This window comes from Hirundo rustica, chromosome 24 (genome assembly GCF_015227805.2).
Source record: "Hirundo rustica isolate bHirRus1 chromosome 24, bHirRus1.pri.v3, whole genome shotgun sequence".
Lineage (NCBI taxonomy): Eukaryota > Metazoa > Chordata > Aves > Passeriformes > Hirundinidae > Hirundo > Hirundo rustica.
In genome coordinates, this window is record NC_053473.1 from 2,637,259 (window position 1) to 2,650,302 (window position 13,044).

At 45.5% G+C, this 13,044-nt stretch overlaps 1 protein-coding gene across 3 annotated transcripts in view; it reads left to right on the top strand.

The window, feature by feature from the left end:
* Positions 1-1,262: 1,262 nt before the first annotated feature.
* The window catches only part of NGF (nerve growth factor), a 28,472-nt gene continuing 16,690 nt past the window's right edge, over positions 1,263-13,044 (top strand). Inside the window, exon 1 of one of the 3 annotated variants that reach the window (XM_040085633.2) lies at positions 1,263-1,801. In XM_040085633.2, the coding sequence (XP_039941567.1) occupies positions 1,658-1,801 (144 nt within the window). In that variant the 5' untranslated portion in view covers positions 1,263-1,657. The remainder of the gene's footprint in view (positions 1,802-13,044) is intronic. The other 2 variants (XM_040085635.2, XM_040085636.2) reach the window with 2 other exon arrangements.

A 13,044-nucleotide genomic window follows, 5' to 3' on the forward strand; every position in this document is an offset into this window, starting at 1 on the left:
AGATGCTCAACACAAGTGTGCACTAACTTTTATGTAAAGAAAAGAAAAAATCCTATCATTTTAGAGCTCTACTCTGATGCTCTGAGGCTCTTCCCAGTTTTCCAGCACAAAGTCCTAATCTGAGGATGTCCTAATGAAGCAGGACAAACGCTCAGCCCAAGCCCAGCCTGGCAGTTCTGCCATGGCCAAATCCCGAGGTCAAGGTTTGCAGGCAACATTTGAAGAAACTCTCCCTGTGTAAATGAAGACACACTCTGGCCTGTCACTGCCATCATGTGCAGAAGCATTTTTTCTTGGAGAAAAACAAAGCAATCTGCATAATCCTGGCAAATGGGGAAGGCAATTTCAGCACTCACGTCCAGCATTTTGTGCTGCAAGTTCCTAAAGGATAGTGCAAGCAATTTTAAACACACATCACCTCCAAGAATCAATCTAGCACTGAAACCACTTTGGTTCTTTGTGGGGGGAGTTTAAGGTTTTTCTGCTGGTGCTAAATAAAACACAAGGATATGGGTGCTCCAGGTTCAGAAAGCAGCATATCCCCGTGGCAAACAACTTGATTATCTCAAGGTTTCTCTGCCTCCTTGCTCTTTGCCTTTACGTAGTGCCTTCCACACATCTTTCCCCTTTCCAAAGGATTTAAGGACCAGTCTCTCCAGCTGGCTGCCCTCTCCTGGATGGAATCAAAAAGTGTTTATTTCCACTTAGATAAAATGCAGTGATCTGCTTTTAATTTTTTTTTTTTCCCCTTGGATCTGTATAATCACAAAAGTTCCACTGTGCCAGAACAAGAACTATGAAATTCTGAGGGGCTGCTTCATAATCCTCAACAGAGCTGCCAACTTTTCTGAGAGTAGAGTTCTTAGCCAAATTGCCTTATATAAATATATATATATATATATATATTGCAAAGTTTAAAATTTTTACATTTCTTTCCTATATTTACCATCACCTAAATCCCACTGTTGTTCCCTTGTAAACTACTTAATCCCTCTCCTGAAAGGCGCTGGAAAACATTTCCGTATCTCTTTGTTGCAGAAGGTAAGCGTGTTAAACACTGAATATTTCCATTGGAAGGATTCTTATATAATCTTTTCCCCTGCCTCGAGTCAGGGTCAAATATTTCTTTGCTGCTCTCAACCGGTGCTTGGCTGACCCCAGCTAAAGCCAGCTGATAATGGGGACTGCACAGTTTTCGCAGGGAACCCGCTCCACTCCTTCCCCAGTTAACCATCGGCGCTCCTACAGGTTTCTTTCCACTCTCCTGAGATGAGCAAAGGGCTCTCGGAGATGATTTTCTAAAGGACCCATTCATCGGGGAGCCGGGAGTTTCACTCTGGGAGCCCTCATCTTTAAATTGAGGGCAAGGATTAGGATGCGGGGTGGAAAGGCTGAGGACAAAACATCCCTCGCACGGGCTTTCAGTCGCTGCCAGCGGCACCGCCGAGCCGGAGCCTTCTCCGGGCGTTCTGCGAGCGCGCTCACACGACCAGCAGCGCTTTGAAACTTTCACTGCACATCTGTGCATCCCTGCCTGCGCTCGGCAGCGAGCCAAGGGCTGAATTCCTGCGAGTCCGTGCAGCTCCCACACGTCCACAGCGCTAGGACCCAGAGGGAGCCGGATCGCTGTGAATCAGAGAGGAGCCCCGAGCGCTGAATGAGGCTGCGACGGCAGCGGGCATGTGAATGGCTCTGCGGGCTGGCCACAGGGGCCGAGGACAGGGGTGCCACGGAGAGCAGAGCAGCCTGGACACCCCTCGGGCAGCGCCGAGCCCCCGGCCAGCAGCGCTCCGGCTCTGAGGTGAGTGACCCGCCCGGCCCCGCACGGCCCCGCACGGCTGCGGAGCCCAGCGCCCGTGCTGCCGCTCCAGGGGCTCGCTGCAAGGAGGCACGGGTGGCACGGCATGGGATGGCACGGGATGGCATGGGATGGCACGGGATGGCACGGGATGGCACGGGATGGGATGATCCGTGCGGCGCGGAGCGCTCGCTTTGGTTCGGTGAAAGCGAAAATCGCATCTTGCTTAAGGCAGGTTTGGCTGCACGCACATCTGGAAGGTGTTCGTGGGGCAGCTGTGGATCAGCTTAAGGCTTGAAAAACATCCTTAGCGAGAGCAGCTTAATCTCAGGGAAATGCAAGTGTTCTTACTCTTTTCATCCAGGTATATGGGAACTTAGTTTTATTTGCATTCTACAGCAGTTACACCTTTATGAAAATTCTTTGCTGGCTTTGTTCTGAATATTGAGGCTTTCTTATTTCTTATTTCCTTCCCTCCCCCCATGATAATTCTACCCTAGATAAAAACTCCTTTCTTCCTTTACTAATATAAATAAATAGGAATTCTGCTAAATCAAAGCGTGACTGACCCAAGGCAGGATCCTTTGAGCTGCAGACAGAGCAGTACTTCACTAGAGACCGTGTATCCTCTGGGATGTCCACTTGGAAAAGCTCACGACCTCCCTGCTGCCTGTGTGCAGTGACAGGATGGAGCTGACAATGTTTATTGATTTATAGCTGGTGATAACACGGTTTTAGCCGAGACACTGCTCACAGATAAAAACGGGGACCCCAGGCAGGGAGACAGCAGGAATTTGTGTGCTGAGAACAAAAAGTGTTTGTGCTTCGCTTCTTTCTTCACTTTAAACTCTCCTTATAAAGCTCAAGAAGTTTTAGAAAAACACCAGAAGTGAGCGTGCTTGTCAGGCTGGTTTTCCAAGTTGTCACAGTTTGGGAGTTGCATTGTGACTGTTAGACGGATAATTTATGGATGTTTTCATGCATTAGAGTATCACAATAAAGTTTTTTGGGGGCAGTTTTTTTTTTGCTAAGCCAAACTAAAATGTGACAATTATCTGCAATAAGATAGAGAGGGAGCTGACTTGTCTGTGCATTCCAGCTTGTGGCACTTTTGAGCTGGTTCAGATATTGTGGAGAACAGGTTTTTAAAATCCCCCTGCCAACTGCCATTTCAGGCAGTTTTGTCTGAAATTCAGAGGGCTGCAACATCTTTTGCACTTCCCCGGGAGGTTACAGGGATGGAACAAAGAATCAAATATATTGGAGAGTTCTCAAGTATGATAAGAAAGATTTGGCCTTTAAATGGATTTATAATTATAGCCATGAATAATTTTCAAACAAATCTCAGCGAGGTCTGGAGAGGAACCCCTCGACACATCTGTGCAGTACCAGTGAGGGCACAGCTTGATCAGTCCCAGGCACTCACCCTGCAGGGATCCCAACAAGGTGGTAAAGAAAGTGACTGTGGCTGTGCTCCCTCATCCTTTCGCTGAGCAGTGCCCCTTTTCCCCATGGAAATCTGAAATTATCTTTTTAGGCGCCTTCATTTAAGTTCAGTGGAGAGCTACAGTGAGCACAAGCATCCTTTTAACTTGTATGCTAAATAAGCAATTACTTCATAGGATAACTGAGAGGCCTATGAAATAACCACCAGATATTAATTTAAAAAATCAGTTCAGAAAAATGCCTGAAATATGTACTCAGATTAGCATTATCAGGTGTAAAATGTTTTTATTTAATGGGATGTCTAGAACAAGGGTCAAATAGAACACATTAAAAACTAGATTGTTTCAATTAATAGAATAAACCCCATAAATTCCCCTACTGCTCCATGGCTTTGGCCATATAAATGTTCCTTTAAGCACAGTGCCTATTAACTGGTTTTCTGTTTCCTTAAAAAATGCTTTTAGGACTAACAGGATATTGCATACATACTAATTAGCATTACTGACTTAAATTAAAGGCACTTGGGAAAAAAAATACCGGTAATTTTTAGAAGTTAACAGAAACCTTTGATTTTTTTCATCTGCATTTTACGAACAAACTGCTGATAAAGAAAAATAATAATAATAATAAAAAGAGATAAACGGTTACTAACATGTTTCATTCTGAAGGATTCAGTGCTCTAACAGCAGCAGTCAGGGCTGGATTGGTGGGGTTAGAAATTATTTGTCAATCCCAAATGTGAGGCAAATGAAAGCTGGGCAAACTCACCCCCTTCCAGCCCAGCTACAGCAACACGGTGACCTCTGCCGGCAGCTGCTCGGGCAAAGGATTTGTTAAACACAAGTATTTATCAAATCTCGTTCTATTCCCTGAGAAAAGAGGGCAAAACCTCTTCCCACCAAATGTATCTCGTGGAAAGAAAGAGAGAAAGAGAGAGAAAGAGAGAAAGAGAGAGAGAGAGAGAGAGAGAAAGAGAGAGAGAAAGAGAGAGAGAAAGAGAGAGAGAAAGAGAGAGAGAAAGAAAGAGAGAAAGAGAGAAAAAGAGAAAAAGAGAGAAAGTTGTCCCAGGGCAGCGGAGCTGGGAAGGGTCTGGAGCACCAGGAGCAGCTGAAGGAGCTGGGAAAGGGCTGAGCCTTTTGAGAAAAGGAGGCTCAGAGGGAATTTCTGGCTCTGCACTAGTCCCTGACAGGAGGGGACAGCCAGGGGGGGTCAGGCTGTGCTCCCAGGGAACAGGGACAGGACAAGAAGTGGCCCCAAGTTGTGCCAGGGGAGGGTCAGGTTGGATATTATGGGAAATTTCTCCCCTGAAAGGGTTGCCAGGTATTGGGACAGGCTGCTGAGAGCAGTGCTGGAGTCACCACCCCAAAGTGTTCCAAAATGCACAGGTGTGGCACTCGGGGCCGTGGTTCAGGGGTGAGCACGCTGGTGCTGTGTTAACGTGTGGATTCAATCTTCTGAGAGGTCTTTTCCAGCCTTAATGATCCCATGATTCTGTGGAAGCAAAATGCACATGCACCAGCGCTCCTCCAACTGCATTCCTGCCCTGGCCAGAAGGAAATTCTCCCTGTGCTGGGTCTGACCTGAGCAGGGTCACAGAGGCCAAAGCATTTAAGAACATTTCTCCAACCAAAGCTCAGGGACAGATGTCCTGTGGGATGTGTTGTGGCTTTTTCTCTCCCCACAATGCTCTTTGTGCAGCCCCACAGAATTCATTCAATATTTGTGTGCGTGTGGATGTGAATTTATACCAAAAACAATGTGGTCAAGCAAAGCAAGATCATTTTTGCTGTTGCCAAGGATCAATCACTGCGAGTTATGTGCACTCCTGTCTGCCCTGTGCCACTAATGCTAAAGCCATGGAATTTGGGGGGAAGAAGATCTCAGACCCTCCACATAAACCCATCCCATCCCCAAATCCTGGGTACTGCTTGTACTTCTGGTTTACAAGGATAAAAGCATAAAGTAAAACAAGAAAAGGTGCAGGATGATGAAAGCCTGGAACATTTTCTGTATTTAGAGAAACTACAGAGATTATGATTTCTAAGTCTGGAAAAGAGATGGCTGTGCAGGGGTGTGAGAGAGATATTTATAGCCACAGTTGTCCTTAAGATGTCGAGAGGAAATGGCTGTTGTCAAAAATCGAGGAGCAGGAAATAAAGCTGGCAGGTGGCAATGTGGAGGCGAACAGAACGAGGTGGTTCCTCTCCCTGGGCTGAGAGGGGAGCTCTGGAATTCCTCCCCACGGGATATTGCGGGTCACAGGGTTCAGGGAGCAATCAGGCACACTGAGAGCAAGGCTGCTGCCTGTGGTTCCATAAATCTGTGGTTCCAGAACGAGCTCTGAGTGCATGAGCAGCCCAAGGAGATGATGCTCTGTGTGCACCCCACTCCCCAGCCAGCCCCAGGGGCTGCACAAGGCAGAATTCCTGATCTGGATGCTCTTCTGCTCTAGTTCCTTCTCCTTCGTACTTCAGCTGTCAAATACTTGGCCTACCCCACCCCCCAAAAGGTGACTGTGTAATATTTACTGTGGGTTGCCAGTTCATGGGAAAGAATGGCAATTCTGGCAAAATGCAAAAGTCAAATAGCATCGCTCGTTTTGGGTTTTGCTCAAGGATTAGGTGTAGGCCAGTGTTCATGGATGTTACCACTACAGAAAGACATCAGTGATGAGATTTACAGCTCTTCAGGCAAATCAGTGTCTGAGCAGATTATGAGACAGTGAAGAGCCTGTGAAGCCATTTCAGTGAAATTCACTGAAATGTGGAAATACCATTTTATCCCCTCTCAGTGGGGTCTTTATATGGAGCTGGCATCTTACTTGAAAATTTTTATTGAACTCAGGTCTTTTCTAACGGCTCCTACTAAAAATATTACACACAAATAAATCGCAAGTACAAAGTAGCAGGGAAATGCCTCATTAATTACACTGACAACAACCTTTCACTCTGAGAGCTGCATCACCCTGAGAAATGCAGCAGAGAAGGCAATGCCAGCAGTGAAACCTGGATGCCAAGAACCTGAGCGCATTGGCAGAGAGCTGAGGCATCACCAAGGACATCCAGAGCTGGCTACAGCAACCCAGAGTCTGAACAGCTCCTGGGAGAGACATTTAGATCCCACCAGGGCTGGACTGCAGGAGAAAAGGAGCAAAGTGCTGCTCAGTATTTGGAGCTGAAAGTTGCCCAGTGCAAGGAGAAACCAGCCCCTAAACACACACACAAACACATTATCTAAATTCAAATGACTGCAGCAGGTAGCTTGAAATAAGGTTTGATGGCTTTTCTGCCACGTTTCTGTCCAGCCTTTGGGTTGCCTCAGGCCCCTGCTCACTGAATGAAACACCTCATACTTTTCCTTGTCTTGGAGGCAGCTGTTTATCACCTTTCTTCTTTATTCCCCGAGGCTCCTGCATTTCCAACAATGCTTTGAGATTTTATGGCACAGTGGTGGACACCCAAATCACGATGTGTCCGTCACACACTGTCGCTGGGGTTGGTTTCATCACTTAAAATCACAGGTTTGGGTGAGAAGGGAACTCATCCCATCCTACCCCTGCCATGGCAAGGACACCTTCCACTGTCCCAGGCTGCTCCAAGCCCTGTCCAACCTGGCCTTGGACATTTCCACAGATCCAGAGGCAGCCACAGCTGCTCTGGGCACCCTGTGCCAGGGTCTGACACCCTCACAGGGAGGAATTTGTCCCCAGTACCCATCTAACCCTGCTCTCTCTCCCTTCAAAGCCATTCCTCCTTGTCCTATCTCATGGACACGATTTCCACATTTCACAGTGGCATTTCCTGGAAGAACCGAGAGGTGCTGACAGTGCACCAAGGTGAGGAGTGGTCTGGCCTGGACTTCCCAACCAAACCCTGACACAATCCCCCTGCAGTGTGACAGAAATCCAACTGCACTGACCAGACCACTTGAAGGAGTTGAAGCCTTCTTTTATTCAGGGGTTTTCTAAAACTGAACATCAACACAGCCCATAAACTTGTTCCAAAAAGTCTTTCCCTCGTTTATCTTCCTGGCTCCAAAATCCAATTTCCTGTCCCCATGGGGTCCTCAGCAATGTGCTAATAAAAGATCAGATTCTGCTGCCATTGACTTGCTAGGAATCAAAATCTCCACTGACTTCAGTGGGAAAAGATTCAAACACCAAGACAGAAAAAAATCAACCAGGAGGTAAAACAAGTTCTTTGGGTTTGTTTTGGGCCTTGGTTTACGTACTATTGACAAAATCATGGAACCATTAAGGTTGGGAATAGACCTCCAAGGTCATCAAGTGCAACCTTTGACGTACACCACAATGCCCACTAAACCATAATGACCATTTATGTTATGCAAATATGAAGCTCCTCCAAGAAGAAAATCAAAGAAATGAATTAAATGAATGACGAATGGATGAAATGCTGGTTCATAACTCAGGGCTGGTAATTTCTTTTGAACTGCCACATTTGTGGGAAATGTTGCTGCTTTAAAGAAGATCCAGCAAAAATTGCCTTAGCTCATTTACTTGTTAACCGCCCAGGAAATTTATAAAGATTACACGGATTCTGACAGTTCTGACCTACAGTGAGTAAATTGGCCCGGTGTAAATACAGCTGGGAAGCAGATTATGTGTTTGATAACTTTCTATTTGCCAAGCATGGCTTTGCCAGGTGAAAAACTAATATTTTGAATTTTTTTCCAGTTCTTAATCACTTTGTATTTCCCCCCGTTGTATAGGTAGAAGGTAACACAGATTTTTTTACTGGTCTGGGTCACTGCTTTACTTAAACTGTTTTATTTTGTTCCTGACACAACCATATGTGATCCAGGCTCTTTAAGGAAAAAAAAAAAAAAAAGAGCTCTTCAGAAATTTTTGTGATGGGGATTTGCCAGGCACCACATTGCTACGTAATACTTTGATTATGATACATTTAAGAGCTCTGGCTCACAGAATATGTGTTTTTCTATTTTGAAACATCGCTTTTACTCTTTTTCTTTGACGACTTTATGTGCTGGATGAGTCAGGTATGAGAAAAGACTTGTGCTTGTTCACAAAGAGCTTTGCCCTGTGGTGGATGACACAGCCTGCATTTTCCAAATGCACCATTTCCTGCCCATTATTCCACGATCCTTTTGGGATTCTCTATGTCCCAACACCAGACCAGCAAGGGGTTTGAGGTGGGTGCATTCCCACAGCCACACAATCTGTTTATGTGAATTATTTGGACCATGATACGCTCATCTTGCTCTTAGAATCTTCTCTTTGCCCCTGTCAGAGACAGCAAGCCCTTCACCTGGTCATTTTCCTGTGCTGAGAGGACATTAAAGGAGTTCAAGGAAGGAATAAGTCGATTATTCTTGTTTCTGCTCAGTGCTACCAGTTTTATCCATTTCCCTCAGCAAAACTGATCACAGTAACTGCACTTCTTACCCGGGAGGAGAAAGTACATGAAGTGTGTCAGGAGAAATAAATAAGCACAGAACAAGCCACTGAGGCGAGGTGTGGGTTTATTTTCCACGTCAAAAACCTTTTCCATCCCTTCCCTCATTACTGGGAGCAACCTGGTCCAGTGGAAGGTGTCCCTGCCCGAGGCAGGAGCGGAATGGGATGAGCTTTAGGGTCCCTTCCCACCCAAACCATCCCAGAATCCCGTGATTGGTGTTATCAGTGCTCTGAACATTCGACATCCACGTTTGCGTTCCGCCTGGATCCAAGCACTCCCTGCCCCAGTCCCTCCTGCCAAACCTTCCTCTCCTCGTTCTCTCAGGCACAAGCAGTAAAGAGGAGAGTGCAAAGGGTCACTGCTCAGCCTTCACATTCCAGGACACTTTATCTAGGCCAAAAGTGTGAGTTTCTGGTTTTGGCAAAGCGTCCAGAATCCAAAGCATCAGAGGGAGTTTGATCCAGGAGCTCTCCCTGGGTGCACGTTCCTGGTGCTGGGAAGGGCTGTGCTAGAGACCATTTCTTTTCTCAGTGTGGCTCTGAAGGAGAGAAGTGTGTGGCCCTTTCCTTCTCATTTCTTTTCCCCTCTCTGTAAGCAAAGAAATTAGGGAACTATTTGATGACCTGAAGAATTTCTCCCCTTTGTTCGGTGTTTCAAATTTTTTTAAAGAATTCAAGTAATTTGAATTCGGTCTTCAGCACTTTGCTTGTGCCATCACTCGAAAGCAAAAGGAAACACTTTCTGTGGAAATAACGCATCTCCAGTGCCACAGGAAAACTGATGTGGGGTTTAAAGTTCAGATTTAAAGTTCATCTCTCTCCCTTTGAATTTGCAAAAGCTCATTTCCAAGTGGCATGTATTTAAACTCTGGCATTGCGCACAGAAATGAAGTACACACCTAATCAGCAAAACTCCCCTCTGGTTTTCATTTTAAGCAGGCAAAAAATGATCTTGTAAGGCTTGGACCTTGATTATTGCTTTGAACCTAACACTAATGCAAAGAAACCCCAGAGAAAAGTTGAAAGATGCAAAATTCAATCACAACAGTCTTCTTTAAAAAGATGGTTCCGTTAGAAATCTGCTAGACATATGTTATTTAAAAAAAAAAAAATAGAATAAAAAGACAATTTCTTTTGTGTTAGACAATGTAAAATTGTCATGTATTCATCATCTGATGAAAATTGTAGCAAAAAAATAGGCAAATACCAAAGAAAAAACTATTCCTATTGCCACAATTATGTCAGTAATCTGTGGAGTCCCACTTTTCAACAGCATTTAATATTTTCATCCTACAAATCACATCTGGCTACAAATGTCATTTTCTGCGTCCTCCCTCTCCATCCTCATCCATATTCTCTTCCTTCCAGTTCACAATAAAACTGCTTTTTTGTAACCACAATCATTCCTCCTGACAACTGATTCACCACACAAAGGCATTAACAAATAACACTGTAATAGATACAAGGTGCGCAGCAAACATCCAGACAGGGAAAACACGTGGTTACATATGGGGTTAAGTGTTATAATGACAGCTAATTTGAAATATATCAGGTGATTTGTACTAATTAATATTGGCACAGCCCCCGTGGAAATTCAGATTTGGAATGGGAGTTTTCTGAATGGTTTTTTTTTTGTGGAGCTGCAGAAGGTGTGAAGCCTGTGGCACCTGTGCTCACGTCCTGCTGCAGAAAAGTGATGGATTTTCAAGTGAAACACAAACCAGGATCATGATTATGTGGGGGAAAAAAAGATCATTTATTTATTAGAGAACCATTAAGGTTGGAAAAGACCTCCGATATCAAGTCCCACCACACCCACGAAATCATTTTGCACCCCCTGTTGTGACCAATGCCCCACAACAAAGACCAAAACCACATCCCAGAGCTGGGGGGTCCCACCAGGACGTTCCCAGGAGATCACAAGTGGAAGGAGCAGTTTGGAAGCTCTCACTGAGTGTTCCCAGATTCCCTGTGAAACCCAAACACTTCCAGGGTTGGACAGAAAGGTTTAGGTGGGATATTGGGAAGGAACTCTTCCCTGCGAGGGCGGGGAGGGGCTGGAATGGATTTCCCAGGGAAGCTGTGGCTGCTCCTGGATCCCTGGGAATGCCCAAGGCCAGGTTTGGATGGGGCTTGGAGCAACCTGGGACGGTGGAAGGTGTCGGGGTCGGAGCTGGATGAGCTTTGAGGTCCCTTCCAACCCAACCCTTCCAGGATTCCACCTTGATTCTTTCCCAAGCTGGTGCTGAGGCGCTCCCAGCTGCCCTGCACGCTCAGCCAGAGGAGGAAAAGCCCAGCCCAGGCGCAGGGTTTGCAGCCAGAGGTCCGTGTTGGAACTCCAGTCTTGGTTTCACTGCCGACTACGGAGGGCTGCCTCAGCCTGTGCGCCATTGCCCTGGGTCACAGCAGGGCTGTGCCTCATTAGCTGTGACATCAAACTCAGCTGCTAATTGTGCTTGGAATTTCTGATATTACAACGGGACGGGATGGCTCCGCATGACAAGTATCAAACACTCATCAGAGCAAGCGGCCGATAAAACTTGTGCAACCATGTGCGTGCGGGGAAGAAGATGATTCATTTACAGATGTGCCGCGGGTTTTTCGTCGCTGCACACAACCTGGGGCACATCAGGAACCAGACAAATGTTTAAACACCGCCGTTATTTTCCGCTAGACAAACTCTTGCAGAAAGTCTGACATTTCAGCTCCCCTTTGAAACAATTTCTGCTGGATGCAAGAAACAGAACCCATAGAAATATCCTTTTGGGATTAATTCTCTAAACATCATGACTAAAAAGCCTACTGGCTTTACTCTAAAATACTGCAATTTTTGCTGCCAGTACTAATAGCTGCAAGAAGCTGGTATTATTTATCTTTCTAAAACCTTCAAAAAAGCTGTTTTAACTCCTGGAGGCTCCAAATTTTCTGTCGCAGAGACAAGGCAGCACTGCAGCATCGTTCAGAAGGAGGAAATGTGAGAGAGCAAATGTCTTGTTCCAGCCTGTTAATTTGTACATCACACTGTAACCTGCTGTAAGCCTAGCAAATGGAAATAAAAGGGAGCTCTGGTGAAAATCTTCAAATTATTGCAACAAACAGGTTTTCAGGAAGCAATTAACTGCCTGACTGGGAATATCCCTGCTTTTTATTTGATGTCTAACTCATGGGTGGTATTTTGAAACATTTGATTGAGCTCAGTCAATTAGCCTTGATTATGGTTTGGCTTTTTCCCTCGGAATAGACTGATCCATAGGGAATGCCACTCATACCAGCACTGATGCAGAGCAGGGTGACTCAGCTGATTAATCAGCTTTCTTTTCTCTCATTAAAAGGCAAGACTTTGGCTTCCCCAGCTGCTGAAGTGATCACTATCGAGCTCGTGTTGTAACTCACACAGCTCCGGTCACCCCTGACTCACATTCTGAGAGCAGGAAAGTCACCTGCACCCCTGATCTGTCAGAGAATCGTGGAATTACAGAATTCCAGACTGGTCTGAGCTGGAAAGGAACTTAAAGCTCATCTCATTCCACCCCTGCCATGGCCAGGGACTCTTTGCACCGGGCCAGGCTGCTCCAAGCCTTCCCACACCTCTGGCTGAGGCACAGGCACAGCAGTGCTGCACCCAGGGGTTGCTGTTCACCAGAAAGTCCTTGGCATTTGCAGGAGAAATGTCCCCATTCCTGTTGCTTTCTGATCGAGATTTGTCCCTAATCTGGAATCAGCCGTAATTCCCGTGTTGATGGGTTCTGACAATTCCTTCCAAACAAGCAGGTACTGACTCCTCAGCTGTATATTGCCAAATAAATCTAATCACTTCCTCAGAACACAGCACAGAATCTGCAGATGAGCCGTTTTTTCCAATCCAAAAATTAGATTAATTTATTAACCAAGTTAATGGAAGGAAAAAAAAAAAAAAAAAAAGATGGCTACTTGTAAAAATCTTAAGTAAACACAGAGCTTTTTTTTTCTCTTTCTTTAATAGGTAAATGGCACAAAACACAGCCAGGGTACAGGCACAATGTGTAATCATGGTCATGAAATGCCTACAATGTAAATGGACTTAATGACAAAATTAAACAAATCTCAATTAAAGGCACAATGACTCCAGACAGGCAAAACCCGTCACTCTCCCAGCTTCCCACTAAGTCGATCTCCAAGCATGGAAAGGTTGCCAGCTATGGGGAACAGTTTAGAAAGTTAATGACAGTACAAATGGGATTCACTGGAGACTGTAATCCTGACTCTGTAAGCATTGCCAGAGGCCTGACATGAAGGAACAAGTACTATTTCAAGCAGACTGCAAAGCCAAGGCAAAGATTAACATCTGTCAGGATCAGCTACAGATGAGATTCTTATTGATCCTTGG